At 40.9% G+C, this 21933-nt stretch overlaps 1 protein-coding gene across 2 annotated transcripts; it reads right to left on the bottom strand.

Moving 5' to 3' along the window:
- Positions 1 to 12118: 12118 nt before the first annotated feature.
- Positions 12119 to 15481, bottom strand: LOC113346429. 2 transcript variants are annotated; one of them, XM_026589960.1, is made up of 2 exons: positions 14632 to 15481; positions 12119 to 14556 (listed from the first exon to the last, which is right to left on the bottom strand). In XM_026589960.1, the coding sequence occupies exon 2, from the start codon at positions 13301 to 13303 to the stop codon at positions 12554 to 12556; it is 750 nt and encodes a 249-aa protein (XP_026445745.1). In that variant the 5' UTR covers positions 13304 to 14556; positions 14632 to 15481; the 3' UTR covers positions 12119 to 12553. Both variants share the same exon structure in this region, with proteins under 2 accessions (XP_026445745.1, XP_026445746.1).
- Between the last annotated feature and the right edge of the window lie 6452 nt (positions 15482 to 21933).

The following is a 21933-nucleotide window of genomic DNA, read 5'->3' as shown; positions in this document are numbered from 1 at the left end:
TGGAGGTACAACCACATCTTCACTGTGGCGAGTCTCTATTTCAAGGCCATCCTCGTGAGCGGTTTTCTCCTGTGATATCACGATTTTGGTTTTTACTTCAAAAAAAAGAAGGGGGAGAAAAAGAGGAAAGAAAGAAAGAGATATGTGGAAGACTCACCGATTCACTTTCGGACTCACTGTAGGAAGACTCGACGCTGCTGTCATAAGAATTATTCTCATCGTCACTGGAGTCAGAACTTTCTTTTTTTTCCGGATTCTTCTTCACCATGGAAAGGCTCAACATTGCCACCCTCCGCCTGGAGAGGCACCGTTTTCTGACTACGTGCAAGCTTGGTAAAGGCGTTCACGCTGTTGAGACCCTGAGCAAGGAACAAGGACAGACATTCAGTAATGAAACGAAGATTTACACAATCCAATTAAGCCAGCAAGAAAGTGATACATACCCGAATATTGGAAGAACTGAAGGTCACGAGAGCCACCGAATCGATCGAAAACCGCCTGCACGATCTTTTGACTTTCGCTCCCGCCCTTGGGGACTGTCTGCGTCCGCACTAGGGGACTTTCGTTTGGTCGAAGAGGGATCCCTCAACAGTGGATGCTCTTCTAAAACCGCAGGGGAAGGCTTATCACGATGATTTTCTACCACATCGTTCACGAATCCATGGATGGCCAGAAACTCATCCTTCCAGAACATGTTATACTTGTAGGTCGTCAATGGACTTCGCTCCGAGAGAAGAAAAGGGAGACTTTTACCCGGCATAAGAACACTAGCATCAAGAGCAACTGGCGACGAGTTTTCTGGAGCAACCAGCTGACGAATGAGTGGGACCCCCTGGTCAAATCCCATATGCCGAGCCGTCCTATCGATATTATAAGAGACTACCTTGCAAGATCCTCGAAAGAAAGACGACACAGGACCAGGCATACAACTACGCATGCATACAACCTCTCCAGCGCTCATATTATTTTCATCAGAAAGCAAAGACATGTTCGGAGCAGGAGCAAAAGTGTTAACCTGAACTATGGATGCATGCACCGGAGCCCATGGACGAAAGTTGACCGCGTACGAGTTGTCGAGAAATTCAACTAGATATGATCCGGATCTCGGACACCTATTCAACCAGCGAAGTATCCTGGAGCCACCACATGACTCGGGAAGTGAAGCCAACGGTTTGTGGGCATATTTTTCAAAATGCTCCCACAACCACGCTTGGAGAAAAGCGACGTGGACATACGAGTCCACTTTCATGTAACCATTTGAAGCGCACATGTCCGCGACCAGATGATCCAAATGTGTGTACAGAGAACCAAGAAACAAGACGCCAATGGGGATAACGACACCTTTCGTTAATTTTATGGCGAAATTGATGAGCTCCCGTCTTATCTCCTTCTTACCAGATCCATCATCTAAAATGTCTCTTGATAACCAAAGAACCAAGAACGCCGCGACATGAAGCGTGCTATTCTTTTGATCCGGCTCCAGCTCATCTGGGAACCATTGAGACACCCACCAGTTGTGGAAACACTTCATCTCGTAATCTTTCCGAACGAACTTTGACTTCGCAACGAGGGTGGCGTGCATCTGTTCTTCATCTTCAGATAACGTGACATCAAGGTTCCCTGTTATGGGAAGGTTCAGCAAAACGGCTACACTCTCTAAAGAGATGGTCATTTCACCCCACCTACATATATCCGTATGAGTATCTGGACACCATCTGGAGATAAAAGCGACCAATCCCGGGATGTATTTCCTGATCTGAAGTGTTGCAGAAACCGTGACAACATCGATGATCTGCTCCTTGGTCAAGTTAGCTCTTACTCAGTCCTGAATTATCATGAATTGCATCCATTTATCAAAAGAACGTAATGGACTCTGATAGATTTTAAAGTCAATAGGAGAAGCGGAATACTCTTTCCTATGAAGATAAAACCGTATTACACCCCCTGGACGAACCGACCGGGTCCCTCCTTCGCCCTCCGAACCCGTCAGAAGGATCGGCACATACTTGGGATGGTTTCTCCTAGTTGTGGCAGAATACATTGTGAAGAATTCATCATCCATGTTTGGCTTGGATATTCCAACGTCTTTTGGTATGACAAGACTTTTCTCAGGCGACATCCCAACAAAATTTTCTTACGATGATTTCACTTTCAAAATAGCTACAACGGAGCAAAAAACGAAAAAAAGTTACTCCAAGAAAAAAAATGCATGAAGACCGCTTTATCAACAAGAGAGAATCCATTTTGGACGCGAGCCAACTTGTTTTAGTTACAAGTCATAACACGCATAGCCAAAGAAGTAGAGGCTGATACTCGCGCAGGGCAAACCTCGCATTTGCCGCGGGAAATGCGCCCCCTCGCCAAAGCCATGCCTTTCAAGCAGGAAGTACGCTCTCGGCCAAGGTGTCGCGCCTCTCACCGCGGAAACTATGCTCACGGCAACGCACAAAAAAAAGGAAAACCTAACGCCAAGTTTTTCATAGAATCAATGGCAGTCGCCTACCCGTGCATGCCTACTTTGCATAAAGATTTCCCCCGATACTATTAATGAGGTGGTCAATGTTACTATGGTGATATTCGAAGAGGAATCGTTTATGATGAAGTATTTCTACAAATTTACGGAAGACATACCTATGGCTAGGGTTTACACCAATACAGAAGAACAATATTTCTACAAATTTATGGAAGGTATACCTATGGCTAGGGTTTGCACCAACAAAAAAAAAACAAGATTGAAAGAGAAACATTGGAGTACATACCTGGAATATGCTTGCCCACTTTATTGCTACCACTCTGCCGCTAGCACCAGGACGTGAGAACGAGGATACAAGATAAAAAGGAGAGCTAACCCCTTTTATAGGCGTGACACTTTTGGAATTTGAATAAGGAAAGGGTTTCCTATTTGAGCTACGCATGGAAAGAGGCAACCGGGACCACAATGGAAAGCTTCACGGTGCCAACAGTCCGCGCTCACGCCATGCCAGCGCCCACGCCATGCCAATCCCAAGCCAGCGCCCGCGCTAAGTTTATGCTAGCGGCTCCATTCCAAGACGACCGATGCTAGCGGCTCCATTCCAAGCCGCACCATGCCAGCGGCCCCATTTCACGCCAAGCAACGCCAGCGGCTCCAAGCCAAGCCAACAACTCCGCGTTCCCTAGCCTAGCCAAGATGGCGCACGACCAAGCCAAGCTGACGCCAACTGTCTGCGTCCCAGCCATCAACCATCTCTACCACTCCGCGGCCTAGCTAGCAGCACCACGAGACGAATTTACGCAAATCCGCCAACACCGGAGTCACGGGTTCTCTTTACCTCCCGAAAAAGGTTAGTCGGATCTTCCTGACCATCTTTACATGACTTGTCGTTTCGATTTTTCCCTTGTCTGTCACCATCTCATGTTTACCTCGCAACAAGGACCCTGTTCCGAGATAAGCAGGGGACTTAATGTTGATGGTGGTTTTTAGCTTAGGGTTAAAATCGTAAAACCTTGGTCTGACGTGACGTCACTCTGTAAGAAAACGGATCTGTAAACACCAATATCTCTGCTAGCACATTTATTGAGCCGTTCAATATGTCTACGTGAAATTTACCCAGACTCGCGGATGCGACAACCATCCCAAATACGCTATAAATTTCGGCACCTTTCCAATACAAGACTTACTGGGTACCTTTTTTTTTATATATATACATACTACGTTCTGCGACAGAACCCTTAGTATTGGCTGGCATCATCTTCGCTCATGCCAGCCGCCCGTGCCAAAGGTATGCACCGGACATGCCAGCCACGCCACTGTGCCAAAGGCATGCCAGCCACGCCACCGTGCCAAAGGTGTGCACTAGCCATGCCAGCCACGCCATTGATCCAAAGGCATGACAACCACGCCACCGTGCCAAAGGTATGCACCAGCCATGCCAGCCACGCCACTGTGTTAAAGCCATGCCAGCCACGCCATCGTGCCAAAGGTATGCACCAGCCATGCCAGCCACGCCACTGTGCCAAAGGCATTCCAACCATGCTATCCACGCCACTGTGCCAAAGGCATGCCAACCATTCCATCAACGCTACCGTGCCAAAGGCATGCCAATCATGCCAGCCACGCCAATGTGCCAAAGGCATGCCAACCATGCCATCCACGCTACCGTGCCAAAGGCATGCCAATCATGCCAGCCACGCCACTGTGCCAAAGGCATGCCAACCATGCCAGCCATGCCACTGTGCCAAAGGCATGCCATCCACGCCACCGTGCCAGAGGCATGCCAATCATGTCATCCACACCACGTTGCCAAAGGCATGCCAACCATGCCAGCCACGCCACCGTGCCAAAGGCATGCCAGCCATCCCAGCCACGCCACCGTGCCAAAAGCATGCCAGCCATGCCAGCCACGCCATTGTGCCAAAGGCATGCCAACCACACCACTGTGCCAAAGGCATGCCATCGGCTCCGTCCAAGCCGCACCACGCCAGCGGCTCCAAGCAGCACCATGCCAGCGGCTCCGTCCAAGCCGCACACTGCCAGCGGCTCCAAGCCGAGCCAACAACTCCGCACGATACTTGCGTCTCCATCTCACGCCAAAGCTATGCCGGCCATGCCACCATGCCGCTGGCCTCCAAACAAAAGGTAGCCATGATCAACACCTACCCTTCCTCCTAAGATGCAGATCTCAGCCGTACAAGTTCGCCACCAAACGTGTTGCAACTTTTGGTCGCAATGCCAAATTCCACGGTTTATGCCAAAACCCTAATTTGGACGCGCCTAAAGTATGCGAGCCATGCCGGCCATGCCACCATGCCGCCGGACGCCAAACGAAAGGTAGACACGATCAACGGCTACCCTTCCTCCTGAGATGTAGATCTCAACCGTACAAGTTCGCCGCCAAACTTGTGGCAACTTTTTGCCGCAATGCCAAAACCCTAATTTGGCCGCACCTAAAGTATGCGAGCCATGCCGTCCATGCCACCATGCCGCTGGTCGACAAACGAAAGGTAGCCACGACCAACGGCTACCCTTCCTCCTAAGATGCAGATCTCAGCCATACAAGTTCTCCACCAAACTTGTGGCAACTTTTGGCCGCAATGCCAAATTCCACGATTTTTGCCAAAACCCTAATTTGGCCGCTCCTAAAGTATGCGAGCCATGTCGACCATGCCACCATGTCGCTGGCCGCCAAACGAAAGGTAGCCACGATCAACGGATACCCTTCCTCCTGAGATGCAGATCTCAGCCGTACAAGTTCGCCACCAAAATTTGTGACAACTTTTGGCCGCAATGCCGAAACCCCAATTTGGACGCCCCTAAAGTATGCGAGCCATGCCGGCCATGACACCATGCCATTGGCCGCCAAATGAAATGTAGCCAAGATCAACGGCTACCATTTCTATTGGGATACAGATCTCAGTCGTACAAGTTCGCCGCTGAACTAGCAGGCCTCTCAATCTTAACTTGCCACACATAAGCAACATGCTACACGTTTTCCATGAAAACACTCGAGACATCAAAACATGTCACAAACTGGGGGATGCTCATTACGGTATTGGTCTGGCGGTTTACAGCGTGCGGCGTGCAAAACGCCCGTTACAAGAAAGTGTCATAAGAGTGAGGCGGTTAGTAATGGCATGAAATAATGGTGAAACGTATCCTCATTATGGAAACATCAATTCCAGGCGTTACCCGTTACCATTTTTCTTCCACCACTCAATCGCTTCCACTTCTTACGAGGCCAGGGTACATTTTATTACGACTTGTATAAATAGGTTTCACCTATTTCCACCAAACGACAAGTTTGGTCAGGAGAACACTACAACACTCAGAAATCACCTGGTAGCTTCCCATCTTGGCTATCCAGCTTTACCTTCTGATACAAGTCGTAAAACAACCACACCTTTCAGAATCAACTATTCTGGCTTCAACACTCTCTTCGCTTCCCTCCCTAAGACCAACCCCTCTCCTTCACTTTTGTGACCGAAGCAAGTCTGGAAAGACCATTTCTTGCTTTAGGCCGGATTTGTACAAATTGATCTCTCGAATCTAAAGTACTCCCGTGCGGTACTTTTTTTAGGGTTTAGACTCGTTTCTTACCTACACACTAAATTATCGAAATCAGCAGAAACTTTTTCACCCTCAAACAGATGCTAAGTTATGAAGTTATCTCTATCAACGTGTGACACAATGTTAAAGGTTGGAGTATCAAAGTAAGCTACAACGGAGTACACCAAATCACTACCAAGATTGCTTAGTTATTAAGCAATAGGTTGTAGTATAGGTACATGGGTGTGTCTGTCTGTCAGAGGTAGCTGAGAAGTCTGCGCAGCTTTTAGTACCAAGGCACAGTTGTCAACCATGTGGGATCAGAGTACGTGGTATCCTCTGACTGGAAAAGGTACGTGGCCAACGAAGGCACAACTTGTACTGAGGTTTCACAGTTCACGATGGCACATGGAGGAAGCTAAGGTGCCGTTGTATGATTTGAGATAGTGGGATGCCAACGAAGGTACAATATGTACTAAGGTTGGGTAGTTTTCAAAGGAACGTGGGTCAGCTGAGGAGGCAGAGTCTGACTGGATAAAGCTTGCGGTGAACGAAGGTACCATTGGTATGGAAGATATATCAGGACACGATGGACCCAAAGACAACAAAGATATATTTGGAGAAGAAGAGGCTATAAATACCAAGCTTCACCAACAAAGAAGGAGAGTTGGGTTGGTTAGGAATTAGGGAAAAGATTCACTTTCTCTCTCTACTTTCTCTCTTATTTTCTAGAGCTTCATACTTTCTTTAATGGAGTTCTTCCACCCAAATGTAACAAGATCAATGATAAATATATCGTCTTTACCCGTGGACGTAGATTCGAATTAACCGAACCACGTAATCTCTTGTGTGTTGATAACTTAGATGCACTTACGTTATCTTCTCTCTTAGAGATTTACTTACTGAGTTATCTCTGTATTCTAAGTTATCTCTGCTTTCTGAGTTATCTGTTCATCTGAGATATCTCTTTATTTAGCTTATTTGCTTACTTATCTCTGTTTTACAGAGATACCTTTGTTTTCTTAGCATCTGCTCTTTCAAAGTATCTTTACTTACTTAGTATATGATGTTTTGAGTAGATATTATTTCGAACATAACTTTTACTTACTCAAAAATATCAGTTCAACTTAAGTATCCATACTACTTAGTATATGATCCTCTGAGATGCTCATATTACGTAGATTAGGAAAACTAGTAGTCACAAAGTGTATGCATGTGGTGTGCAGGCATGCAAGTAAGACTTGTATCATTGAGAGAATGATGCCCAGCAATGATGGCCGAGATTTGGTTGACCAAGCTATCATGGCGCAACAAGGCTAGATGACATGTGCTAGGCACATGGCCTTGACGGTTACAAGTTGGTTACACGGAAGTTGTTTGATTTATGCTTTATTAAAGGATAGGAATTGCTTGCTTGGATTTAGGGGAGCAGTTGGCACAGTTGGCCAACTGCCCTATGTAAAGTAAATATGTAACTGCTAGTCAGTTACTTGTATATAGCTTTTGTAACGCTATATAAGCATGATTTTGTAATGGGTTGGGTGTCCGGAACAAGAAGAGTTGTGTAACCCTAAGTGTGCAGTAATAATAAGGCTTCGACCAAGTTTAAAGCAAAGTTCTGTTGGTGCATTTGTCCCTTGTTTGGCTTATTGTTTTATGTATCAAGCGGAGTGTGTGTATTGATCTGACGGCTTGAAAGATTTGTGAGCAGAACCCTTGTTTAGTATGGGCTGAATAGAGTTTTGGCTAAGAAGAGAAGAAATTGGTTAAGTGCGAGTTGGAGGAACTGTGCTGTGGAGCATAGTGCCATTGTCAAGGTTGGTTGTTGCATTTGGGTAGTTTGAACCTGTGGTATGTAGTATAACATGTATGGCTAATGAAGCAACATAGCTGGCCTAGTCAGTGAATATCCATGATGGCAGTAGACTGCATAGACTATAAAGTGCTAAGATAGCGGTACCCTACAGGGCCAGTGAAGCGTGATGATGGCGCTACACTTTAAAGTCAGTGACCAAAGTAATGAATCTTATTGGAGACACAATGAAGCTTCATTAAGGAAAGGTAAAACAAGGCCAACATGACAAATGCAACACGTGATGTTAGCATTGATGCATATCCATGAAATTGAGTTGGCCCAACTCAAGTATGATGCAAGAACATGGAATAGGCCAAGAGTTAACCTATGTATTAATCCAAGACTGGCCAAAGTTTGGACAGTGGAAACAATCTAGTGATGCAAGAGTAGGCATTGTTATTGTCGAGCAATTGGCTTAGCGAAGAATATGACACATATGAGCTAAGTAAATGGCCATGGTGATTGTAGCGCTATGATAGATGTATATTAGATTAGGCCAAGTTGTGTGCAGCACTATGATAGCTGTGCAAGTACAACGTTATGATAGTTGTACATTGGAAAAGGCCAGGATGAGTATAGCGTTATTTTGATTGTGTATTGACTCAAGGACAAAGTTCAATAAGCGCAAAGATAGGACATTTTTGCTCAGTGACGGTTATAGTTGGTTATCGGCTTTGTGATCATGTCGATGATGCGAAACATGGGTGAACGGTTATGAAAGGAGTTTATAACCATGTGGGAGTATTTATAACTGCTTTGGTACAGGTTTTTTAAGGCTGGCTCGAGTTGGGAAAGAAACTGGCCAGTATGCACAGTTATGGAACTGCCTTATTGGACAGATGGTTGTCCCATGCGTATGCAAGTGTTGTGCACAGTTTTGGCCATTGTAACTACTGTATAAATAATTAAAGGAATTAGAAAACCATTAGGCTTGCAAAGTTGATTGTGAAACTGAAATTGAGAGAGTTTTGACAAGTAAAAGCTTTATTAAGGGAAACAAGTCTGCATAAGTCCCTAAATGGGCAAGATTCGTATATATTCCATTTTATGTAATAAAATTGGTTAATTGTGTCATGTTTTATGTGTTCTTGGTTGGATGATTGTTGTTGATAATGTATGGAAATGTTTGAAGAAGGGTTAAAAACTTTCGTTGTAGAACTGTAGCGATGTTTTTTGTGTTGGTACAAACTTATAAGGATGAAATAATTGTGGGTGAAGCTTGATTCACTGAACCACGTTGTTTCCGGTTTGTACTCGTGCCAAAAATTTGAAAGGTGCATTTGAGGGTGTGCTATGCAGGGCCGACCCTGAGATTTTGATGCTCCGAAGCGGTAGTAAAATTGTTGCCCCATTTTACAGTTCTTAAAGCATGGCTTAGTTCACCAACCGTATTCACATTTATGCAATGTTACAATAATCCCATTTTCCAATGTATCCAAGTTCTTGAGTTCAATTAGAAATCCTAAATTTCAAACTGAAACTAGGCATATTGTAACAAACAAAACATAATTCGTGATGTCAAGATCAAGTGGTAGTGACAAAAATGCACTATTGAGTTCATAGTGAAAGATCAAATATTATGAAAGGAGTAAGTCATGTTAAAAATAAGTGTTAATGGAAAGAGAAAAGCCATATTTCTTAGTAATCAACCCAGTAATAAAAAATCGCAAAAAAAATAAAAATAAAATAAAATCAAAGACAACTGCAGACTAAGCGACGTAATTCAAAGGTTGAACTGGATTCCTAAAAACAATAACCGTATAAACAAAAGCAACGACCTTTTTCATTGTATTGCAGATCAACAAAGGAATGTTAAAGGACCAATTTCATCAAAAGCTTCATATGACGACTTAAGATTAAGATGATAAAACACTCAAAAAGTAATGAATCGAAGTTTTTATCCTAAAAATACAATTTAGGGATTTTAAGCTTCTTCCCTAGAAAATAAAAAGATTAAATTGAAGGAAAAAACCATGATTGTTTTATATGAATGATAATCCGCTCTTATCATTAACTAATTCTATTCGTCATGAAATTTGCTGCCCCGCTTCCCGTACTGCCCCAAAGAAAGGCTTCGTCAATCTTGCCTCGGGGCCGACCCTGGTGCTATGTAGTGTCCTGAACTTTTAACATTATACCTATCCATATGCACCAATTCAATAAAAATCATTTTCCATACCAATTGGCATGGCAAACCAAGCACGCTACTATGGAAACACAGATGAGTGATTGTTTCTAAGAGCGGTGTTGATGATAGCGCCAGCGATAAAGAATTTATCGTTGGCAGTTTTTTGGATATTGCTCGATAGAATGTCTAGCGTCAACGGTTACTTTTCTGTCGCCTATGAATAAGTAATTTTCAAACTGAAAACGCGGGGGTACAACAACCACACCCAACTTTTTCGTTCGACAATCTGTATGAGCTAAACTCCAATATAATTTTGAGAGAATCAACTTAATGAAACTCAATCAAGAAATATATCAAAGAGCTTTATCTCTTTCTCAACACAATCAGTAAATCAAACAGATAGAAATCTGTGAACCTGATTGTTATGAGAATAACTCGCATGGTACCAAAGACTAATGCCCGAGTGTAAGTTTTATCCAACAAACAAGGTCGGATTTATCAATTGTGATTGAACAACGCACAACCTGTGATATTTCAATTATATAAATAATGCGGAAAAGAAATAACACGGACACCAAAAATTTTATTAAAGAGGAAACCACAAATGCAGAAAACCCCTGGGACCTAGTCCATACTTGAACACCACACTGTATTAAGTCGTTACAGACTCTGTCCTACTACAAGTTAACTTTGGACCGGATATAGTTGATCCCTAACCAATTCTCACACTGGTAAAAGTACAGTCGTGTTCCTTACGCCTCTTGAATCTCGCAAGACCCTGTACACTTGATTCCCTAGTTGATGTCCTTTACATCCTAGAAGTTGCTACGACCCAAAGTCGAAGACTTATAAGCAAATTTGTCTCCCACATATAAGTATATTATATTTGTTGTTTCCGTCTTAAAATAAAGATCAAGGTGAACAGGAAACACAACTAATAATCCGGTCTTATATTCCCGAAGAGCAGCTTAGAATATTAGTCCCCTCACAATAACCTAACTGATTGACAGAAGAAGTTATTGCAGAATCACAAGAGTCTGAGACGAAGAAACTGTTGTGATTACTTTTTATATCTTACCTATCGGAGATAAATTTCGAGAAAATCTTAGAGAAGATTAAACTCAATATGATAGAAAAAGTAAGATCATGATACACAACTACAAAGAAAATAGTTGGATCTGACTTCACAAATCCTAATCTAAGTCTTTAAGTCGTTAAACCTAGTAATGGTTTTCAGAAGAACTAGAAACCTAGATTAAGAGAGAGTCGACTCTCGTTTGCAACTAGGACACACGAAAGTGTCGGGATTAGGTTTCCCATACGCTAGAACTTCTCTTTATATAGTCTTTCAAATCAGGGTTGCTTACAATCAAAGCTAAGATATCTTAGTAACAAAGCAATTAATATTCACCGTTATACGAACTCTGATTTAAGATTCAAGCTAAGCTTGTTTAGAAAATAAGCAATCAATATCCACCGTTAAATGGTTTAGGTTGATACACATAAATGATATATACTTATATTCATATATGGATGAACCGTACCTAAACGTGTATAACAAGTTGGTTGAGTAACATTTAACCGAAGTTATCCATATGAAAACTTTTAGATTAGATATATTCATCTTACACTTCTAGACTCAATCTGATAATCAACCAATCATGATAGATAAACAAATGTATCTAAATGTGTTTTAAGAGAGTTCTTCAAATGTTCACTATCTCATATAAATATTCATGAAGCATTTGAGACATATTCGACTTGGTTTGTAAGTGTACAAAGTACTTATACAAGAACCAATTCATGAACATAATGCCAAGGTTTGCAAACCGAGTTCGCAAACGAACCTTAGTTCATGAGTATAGACAATAGTTAGCATACAAAGCATGGGAACAAGTTGTCATACTTACCAATTTTAGAACCTAACCACTGAGTTAGCAAACTACCATTACGGACCGTGACTAGTTTTTGCCGTTTGCTAATGTTATGTACATAGATGTACATAACAGGTTTAGATGGATAATTTGAGGATAAACCTCTCTTAATCCAGAAGGATCAAGCCTTTAAAGAAATCTGATTCAGACAACCAGCCTAAGAGGAAGAAGAGATCTAAACTAAATTCTATTTTCATTAATTCATAAATTGGATAATCCCTCTTACAGAGATTTACTAGCCTTATATAGTAGGAGAATGGAAACTATGTAGGCACCTTTACAATTGATAAAAGCCAAGTGCTACTAACAATTAAACTAATAACCAACTAGATTATGATATGGGCACCCCCTCCAACACTGGTACATGACATTCCACTCCCCTTGAAAGCAACCTTGTCCTCAAGGATGAGAGGCGCAAAAATTAACTTTGTAAGATAGGTAGCCGCTTGTGACAACTGCATGAGCAATGCAGGAGGAGCAAGGATTGTGATCACCCCCTCCAACACCCGTACATGACATAGTAGTGGTGGCTCTTTCTAAACACATGAGAAGCCCAATAGTCACATACTCCAAGCCCAGGCCCAACAAGCAACTGTCACCGCTGAATACTCTTATGGGTCCTTGAACTTGACTTTTTTCTGCCATTTACCAAAAAAAAAACAAGTGACTCTATTATCTGTACAACTGCTGGCATGGTATGCGCTCTTAGTAACAATCCCGAAGACCATACTATGGGCACTGCGTCTGTTGTGTTCAGCAATAACTACAACACCAGAATTGCTAAGCATTCCACACATCCACCTACTTATCGCGTCAATATTATAGCAAGCTTCCTGTAGCTTCACAACAATTGCGGTACTGATCCATACAGACAGGCTCACCTGTAAATAAGCAAGCTCAGTAACCCCATTTGCTGCTAAGAATCTCCTCAAGAATACCCACAGCAAGGATATCAGCAACATTAGCACAGTAGGATCTGGAAACATCATGAGACTGAAACGAATGCTCCTCAACTCCCCTGAAAACTCCAACCGGATACAACCCTTATGGTGGTAGATACCCCAACAACGAAATCCGATAGCAGCACCAGAATATGTGTCAAGTAGAATACAAAGATAAAGAACCGTCATGGAAGAATTCGCATGGCTAAGTGTACCTCCACTAACCCTCATGCATTCATAAGTCCAGGTTGCATTAGAGGTGAAAACTGAGAATTTAACTGTCATTTTAACACTTTTCGCTATTCCTAAACCAGGTTGAAACAATCTGAATTTCCACCTCAAGAATCCATAAAAGCGTACACCACCAACCATGATAAGCAGCTCTTTGATTTTCACTCCCTCTACAAAAAACTCTTCCATGTCGGAACAGTATTCATTATTACCAGAAACTGTAGAGTTGGGTCCTTTTGGTAGGCAAGTAAAAATCAAAGTGAAAGCATCACCACTTGCTATATACAATGAACCAAGATGAAGCAAGCATAATTCGGTTCCCTACTGCGAAGACACATCACACAGCTTTCTGGCACGCATTTCCACTACCCTTCTATGAAATCTGAAGATAATTTTCACTCTGTATGAACCTTCAACACCTTCATAGACTGGAATCTTTCTCCAGTATTCTGACTCTCCACAGACCCACAACAATCGACAATAACAAGCTGGGAAACATATGTAGGTAGAAAAGAGAAACCGATATGGGCACGGAATTGCCTGGATACTCTTGTGTCTATCTTGAATGGTATTATAGACATCTTGCGAAGGACTTTGAAAATTCCTTCTCAAATGATAAACCAATCGGCGCACTATTTTGAAAATCAAGAAAAGAAGCTTAAGGCTGTTGAACACTTGTAAATCAGAAACTCTAACCATAACACCTAATAGACAACCCCAATATGTGATTGTATCAGCAGGTGAGATATATTCGGTCTGCCAAGGCATGTCCTCTTCATATTTACTCAAACTCCAGAGCACCTTCCAAACCACTTGTACCTTTGCCAACTGAGGTACAATTTGAGGACGACAGACATTCTCCAACAGCAGCATTGTATCCAACAAATTATATCACTTCCCAACTGCAACCATTTGTGCGAACAAGAGTATCACAAATCTATTTCTCTCTGACATTTCCACAAACAACTCTTTATCGTAACCAAGTTCAACATCATTGAGAAACAAAATTACCAACAGATTCATACCCTGAGATTCCGTCTGATACCCGAGAAAAACAATTGCACAAGGAGAAAATGTAACAAATGACATTCATATTTACCAGCAGGATTAGAGAACCTCTTAATACTATATGACCCTTTGCCACAATCAAATACTCCACCAGGAAGGTTGAAACAAGAGTAAAAAGATTTCTTACTACACAATTGGTGGCTGAAAACATTTTTGCTCTTCAAACACAAAATATCCATTTGAAGAATTTTAACAAATCTCTGCCAAGCAGTACAAGCAACTCTACCATTACCTAACATAGCAACAATTCAATCTCTAAACCATGAATATGACCAGGTACCCATGTTCAAAATTCCACTCCCGAACATCTTCCTCAAAGAATTTATCCAAAACATACCAAAACAAAGAATCACACATAGCAAAACGAGAAGTCCCTGTCATATGTTTAAATTATTTTCCACGATCGAATATGATGCGATAAGAATTCAGAATAATGTTAAAACACTTACCAATTTCGATCTGATTTATCCAGGTGAAGTCCTTAATATCTGTCTTTGCGGTTTCATTATGTCGAAAATTCACACAATCAGATGAACCATCCTTGTCTGTCACAGCGCCAGCGGAAATTGAGCTAACTTTCTGAGATTCAATCCTATTGGGGACTTGAGAAGAAAAATCTAGTTGAACAGAAGTAGGAATTGAATCCGCTTCTTCCGATGTAACAACGCCAAAGTCTTCAGAATCTAAAGTTTGGGCAACAGAAGTAGAAATTAGGTCGCCAATTCCAATTGATTTAGTAGGATCGCCTTCATCCGATGACTTCGAAGTAATATTTGAAGCTCCTACTGGATCTTCCCCACTGCAGTTTTGTTTACCAAAATACAACTCCATTGCCGAATAAAAAACTTTTTTGGTAAGCATCGTTGATTTTAAATCATCAAATTGATCCTTCACTTCTACCATTTTCGTATTCACAACTCCATGAACGAATTCGTCTGCTAATGGTGGTATATAAATTGATTCTTACCTCTTCTTGGTGAAGTTGGTGAGATATTCTGTTTGTGAAAGATGATAATTTCGACTGGGTGAAGGTACATCATTAAGTATGTCTTGATATATTTTCTTCAGATCAAGTAAATGGTTATAGAGTTAATTTCTCCCTAAATAGATACGAAATACTCCCCATGGATCGAACGAATCTGATATCAATTGTTATGTACCTAGATGTACATAACAGGGTTAGATGGATAATTTGAGGATAAACTTCTCTTAATCCCGAAGGATCGAGCCTTTAGAGAAATCTGATTCAGAGAACCAGCCTAAGAGGAAGAAGAGATCTAAACTAAATTCCATTTTCATTAATTCATAAATTGGATAATCCCTCTTACACAGATTCACTAGCATTATATGGCTAGGTTTGGAGAATGGAAACTATGTAGGCACCCTTACAATTGATAAAAGCCAAGTGCTACTAACAATTAAACTAATAACCAACTAGATTATGATATGGGCACCCCCTCCAACACCGATACATGACAACTAACATTGTTCGCAAACCATAGTTCCAGACCCATCACAGATAAACTCGTTCGCAAGTAAGAGTTCCGGGCCCGAACTAGTACTTCACAGTTCGCATACTGGGTACGCAGACTGTGATGTATCCAGACATTGGTAGTAGTTCTAAAACTCTCGTTAATTGATTTGAAATATCCTTAGAAGACGACAATGGTAATCTTACACATACCACTAGATTCAAGTAATTTTCAAATGGTTATTTATCAATACGAAACATCCCAAGTTAACATCAAATGATTGTCTCACACAAATTATGTAAGATGCTCAAGGTAATTTTCACATGATCATCACTACAAGAAATCAGAGATTGTGTAACGTTGAAAAAACGTTAGTATCTATATATTGTAACGTCAAAAAAACATTGGAAATGTGTTGTTATTATTAGTTTTATAATATTTTATCAACGATTCATTTCGTTACAGTAAAATTTTATTAAATAATGGTTTCATTCATTGGAATAAAACCAACAGTTATCTAGTCAGTGCAAGATTTATCTGATGTCATTTTGTTGTAATGGATAACCGTTATTATGAAGATCGTAACGGTTGGTCTGTAACAGTTCGGTGTAACAGATACTATAACGGCGACTTTGTGTGTAACGGTTGACTTATTGCCACCTGTCCTTCCTTGTAACAGATACAACAACGATTTTAATCGTTGTTTAGTTTATTGTAACAGATTGGGTTTAACAGTTATTGCAACGATTCACAACCGTGATAGTTCAGTGTAACGGATATCGTACGACACGTGTCAATCTATTCTAACGTTTAAAGTAGCTTGTTGAAGCGTCATATTTCTTTTATATAGTCAGGGAAAACATTGTTACATCCTGAAGACGTTATTTCTATATACTAGCAGGCAAGCTGTCTAGGAGCCGTCCAATCTTGCGATTCCATATAGAAGTAATTACTGAAATTTCTCAGTATTCATGAGATATGTCGTTTCCTCAGCTGAGAGACTACACATCTACATATACTTTGAGAGACAATATTCTCAGTCAGAGATTCTTGTGGCATGAGCTTTCATGCTCCAATGAGAGACATGAGCCTCAATACTCATCTGATTGCTGGATCAGGAGCATGTATAGTTATGGTTTTACGATGTTATCCCTTGTCGAAAATCCACCATCTACATCAAGTCCCCTGCTTAGTGAGAGACAATCATGTGTCCTTAGTCAGCACTGAATGGTGTCGTAAGATAAGACGTTACTCGATTTTCGATTGCACGAGCAAACCACGGCTTGAACGAAGATCCCAGCGGCATTATAGAGATTCATCTAACGAGCATAAAATGGTGTAGCACCGCTAATTTGGTGATGGAACCTTGGTCGGTTTAGGATTCGCGGGTCCGGGCCCGAAAAGGAAATCCTTGTGGAATTAGGTTTTGGAAATAAAATTTAATATAAAAGGGATTAATCCCCTTTTTTTTATTTCACCTACACACGACCACCACCTTCATCTCTTCATCACCTTCACGCCATCAGGGAGGAGCAGAATTTTCGCTGAAACTTTAACGCCGCCGACCGTCGCCGTCACCGTCTGGCCAATTTCCGGCTGGACAAATTTTTGTTTTGTTTTGTTTGCTGTTTTCATGAGTTGTTCATGTGTTTTTTGATGTCAACATTATATACATGTATATATATGAGTGTGAGTTTTGTAAAAAAAACCTTTTTGAAAACGTATGTTCGCTCGATCGTTAGTTTAAGATAATTCCTGACTTAGGAGAGATTTTCATATATACATGCGTCTAGTGATAAAATTTTGTTTATGAGCTTTCATGGAAACAAAATCTTAAAAGTATGAATTTTCATAAAACCGAAATAAACCCTCGTTTCGAAGCCGGACGATCGTACGAAGGAAAAGTTTTTTTTTGTTATGAAACCGTGGAATATCCACGATTTTTTTTTATGTAAAATCGTAATGTGTTCACGGAAAAAAAAAATTACGTGAGTTTTACTCACATTAAAATTACAAAATTTATTTATACGTGAATAATTCACGTTATATATATATATATACACGAATATATATTTTTTGAAAACCAAAATCTGATTTTGAATAGTGTTTAAAGGTGAACAATTATTTATGATGAAATATTGTTTAGTTTTGATGATTCAGTGGTTAATGTTCACACAGTAGAAGTGTTCATGATTTTATAAAAATCTGAGTTTGCTCGTCTTTTGTAGATTTTGAAGAAACGAGCAAGTTTGAAGTGTTAACTCTTGTATTACAGTCACTACTGTTAGTGAAATCGTAAAAAAAGGTAAGAGTTGAGAATTACCATTTTTGTAGATGCTAGTTGAGCATTTGCCATTTGCATGATCCCATCATCTTGTCAAAGTTTGCATCTTGTATGGATGGTATACTGAAGTAGAATGTTATGTGAACCTTACAGCTACTTTGCAAGGATGTATGATTCCCAAGCTAATGATGCCTCCAGAGATGATACATGCATAGGTAATGATACCTCCAGGGATGATACATGCATGGATGAGACTTCCATTGGCAAAGAAGAAGATGAAACACCTGGAATCAAGAATGTTCCAAACATAGAGGACGTGTTCTTTGTGGATCAATGGCCTGAAAAGCGTATCAGAACTCCAGCATTTCGTTTTCTGATAAATCCTAGAGAGGTTACTCAGAAAAAATTGGTGACTCCTCAGACAGCCATTCGGTTCTGTCTTGAACGAGGATATTTTTCTGCGTCAATCATTGAATTTAAGCTTTCTCGACGACCTTTAGAAAAGTTTTCTGGATGGGCAATGTATATGCTGGGTTTCCCTCGTGTTCGAGCCAAGCTGCATGATGCACAAATAATACGAGCTATCCAACCTTCTTGAGACCTATTCGTTTTTCATGATGCGCGAGGTATGGTAGCTCTACTTGCTCGTTGGTGTATTCCAACTCACACTTTCATGTGTAGATGGGGAGAGTTTACCATCACCTTAGAGGATGTAATTGCTTTGTTGCATCTTCCAATCACAGGTAACCTTCCTGAAGGTCTTTCCTACTTAGAGGAAACAACAATCTCTAACATCTTGACAACCGCAATGGAGGAGATCAATAAGGTATCCGGAAGCAAAGGTTGTTGTGCTCGCTGGTTAATACATTGGTGGACGAGAGATACTACTCTTGAGTGGCATGTTGACAGTACGTTATCTATTGCTGCTTTCTTGTGTTTATGGTTGTCCAGAGATGTATTTGAAGACGCTGGGAATTTGTTGACGCCGTTCATAATTCCCCTTGCTATTAAGATGGCTCAGGGTGATCAACTCCCTGTAGGTAGTCTGTTCTTGGGTTCTTTGTACTCTAACTTAGACTCCTTGATTATAGATTCCAACATCTCGAATGGATTTATGAAGATTCAGTGCTATGCCCATACGATGTTTCTTCAAGCCTTGATGTGGGAACGTTTCAAGAATTATGCACCCATTCCGCGTACTATCTTGCAAGGATTGAATACTGATGCTCGCCATGTTTTCTCTGAGAAGAGCAATGCTAGGATTATGCGCTGGTCCACAAAGCAACCTCGACTCAAGCCTCTCTTCTTTGATGTGTTATACCGTGAATCTGAGTTCAACTTCCGCCCATGGGTGTCAATTCCCCCTTATATTTCTCAGTTGACAACTTTCAATGTTGAAGAAAGTATGACTTTGAAATCTGGTGTTGATTTGAGCGACGACGAGAGGTCTTTTATGCTGAGTTGCACTCCTGGTAACCTGATATCACAATACATGGGGAATTCTCGGTAGAAGAATATAATATTGATAGGGTGGCTCGGAAAATGGGTATGGATCAGTGTGTTCCGACTTTTCGAAGGAAGAATCCACTAGTTGAACATCTTATGACTCGTTTATATCGCACACATGTGGAAGGAAGTGAATACTGGTTCCATAGTTCTGAGCGGATTACATATGTAACTCCAGGTTACATAAACTTTTGGGATCAACAGCTCAGGCGTCTACTTGATTTCTTGACGGTTGATCAACCTTTGGTGAAAGAGCCTCCTTCTGATGAGATGATTGCTACTCGACCAAGACTGAAGCATTTCCCTGGTGGTGATAAACGGAAAACATCTCCATTATGTTCACAAGTAAGCATTCTTTGTATAATATTCATAAAATCATGATAATTGTGTTTTGATTGCTGCATCAAAATTTTAACAGGACGATCGTAATGTAAGACCTCAAATCGACGTAGACCTCTCAGAAACTGAAGCGACTGTTCATGGTGGAGAAGGCAGGAATAAGAATTATAAGATGTTGCCTAACATCATAAAGTCCCCAGTGATTTCTTTGGTGAGTTGTCGATATTTCTTTCACCATGACTTCTTCTCATCCGTGTAGTTAGGATCGTAAAACCAATATTTGTTACTTTGTTACAGAATTTTACTCCATCAAGTATTGACGGTCTTCAGTTCTCTGCTGCTGGGCAAACAGTTTCCGACTTGAGTGAAGAAGAGGCCGTAAGTATTTCTTCGTATAACCAATTATGATGCTTTGTAGACAAAATTGAAAAAGCAGGGATCTAATAACACCATCCAATATTTCTCTTAGAAGTATGTATGGACTAACTCCAATATACTTACTAGAGAATCAACTAGACAGTCAGACTCAATCTAGATAAAAGTATATCAAGGAGTTAATATCTCTCTGTTGATTTGATTTACTCAAGCAAAATCTGCGAGTCCTAATCAAATACAAGGAATAACTTGGATGGTACCAAAGACCAATATCCAAGTGTCAATCAACTTAAATTAACAACCAAAAGGTCGGATATTTCAATTGATTGATCTTCAACGCACAACCTGTATTATTTCAATTATAAAGATAAACAATATAATGCGGAAATAGAAATAACACAGACACCAAAATTTTGTTAACGAGGAAACCGAAAATGCAGAAAAACCCCGGGACCTAGTCCAGATTGAACACACACTGTATTTAGCCGCTACAGACACTAGCCTACGCCAAGCTAACTTCGGACTGGACTGTAGTTGAACCCCAACCAATCTCACACTGATCCAAAATACAGTTGCGCTCCCTACTTCTCTGATCCCATCAAGATACTACGCACTTGATTCCCTTAGCTGAACTCACCCACAACTAAGAGTTGCTACGACCCAAAGTCGAAGACTATAAATAAACCAATCTGTCTCACACCGACAAGTCTATTGAAAGGATCAATCTGTCTACCACAGATAAACCCAAAAGGTTTTGTTCCGTCTTTTGATAAATCAAGGTGAACAGGAACCCATTGATAATCCGGTCTTACATTCCCGAAGAACATCCTAGAGTTATCAATCACCTCACAACAATCTTAATCGTATGGAAGTGAAACAAGATGTTGCGGAATCACAAACAATGAGACGAAGATGTTTGTGATTACTTTTTATATCTTGCCTATCGGAGATATCAATCTCAAGCCAATCAATCTGATTTCACTCGTACGATAGAAGATGAAATATCAGTTCACACAACTACGATTAAAGTAGTATCGGTCTGGCTTCACAATTCCAATGAAGTCTCTAAGTCGTTAACCTGGTTTTTAAGAAGAAACCAAAGGTTAAAGGAGAATCGACTCTAGCATGCAAACTAGTATCACACGTAAGGTGTGGGGATTAGTTTTTCACAATACTAGAGTTCTCCTTTATATAGTCTTTCAAATCAGGGTTTGCAATCAATGTTAGCTTAGTCACAAAGCATTCAATATTCACCGTTAGATGAAAACCTGATTTAGATTCAAGCTAATATTTCTCAACCGTTAGATCGAAAACTTAGCTTGTTATACACACTTTACAATGCACGCTTCTAGGTTTGTTAACCGTACCCAAATGTGTGCACTTGTTGGTTCAACAACAGTTAACCAAATGGTTAGCCATATGAGCATTTCATATCAACCATGTTCTTCTTCGCCATAACTAGTTCAAACGACTTCAAGATGAACTAGTTAGAGAGTTGTTCAATTGCAAGGAAATCTCATGTACTACACAAGATACAATTGAAGCAAAGATGATTTGATTCACTTCAATCGGTTCATGAACTTTATAGCCACGGATTGCAAACTGCATTCCTTAGTATTTATAAGTATAAGTTCAAAAAAATCACCTTTAGATATAACCTCACTCAAGTTCGCGGGCTGGGTTCGCAGACTTAAGTTCCCGGAAGGAGTTCACAAACTCCAGCAGATATTCTCGGAATGAAAACTTCCGCTAGTTCGCGGACTGGGTTCGCGGGA

The sequence above is a fragment of the Papaver somniferum genome, unplaced genomic scaffold (assembly GCF_003573695.1).
Source record: "Papaver somniferum cultivar HN1 unplaced genomic scaffold, ASM357369v1 unplaced-scaffold_99, whole genome shotgun sequence".
Taxonomy (NCBI): Eukaryota; Viridiplantae; Streptophyta; class Magnoliopsida; order Ranunculales; family Papaveraceae; genus Papaver; species Papaver somniferum.
The sequence above is the reverse complement of the archived record's forward strand: the minus strand, read 5'-3'. Positions and strand labels throughout refer to the sequence as shown.

What these genes read in the sequence shown, in the direction of transcription:
- LOC113346429 (XM_026589960.1), bottom strand. Translation starts at nt 13,303, where the DNA reads ATGGAAGAGTTTTTTGTAGAGGGAGTGAAAATCAAAGAGCTGCTTATC.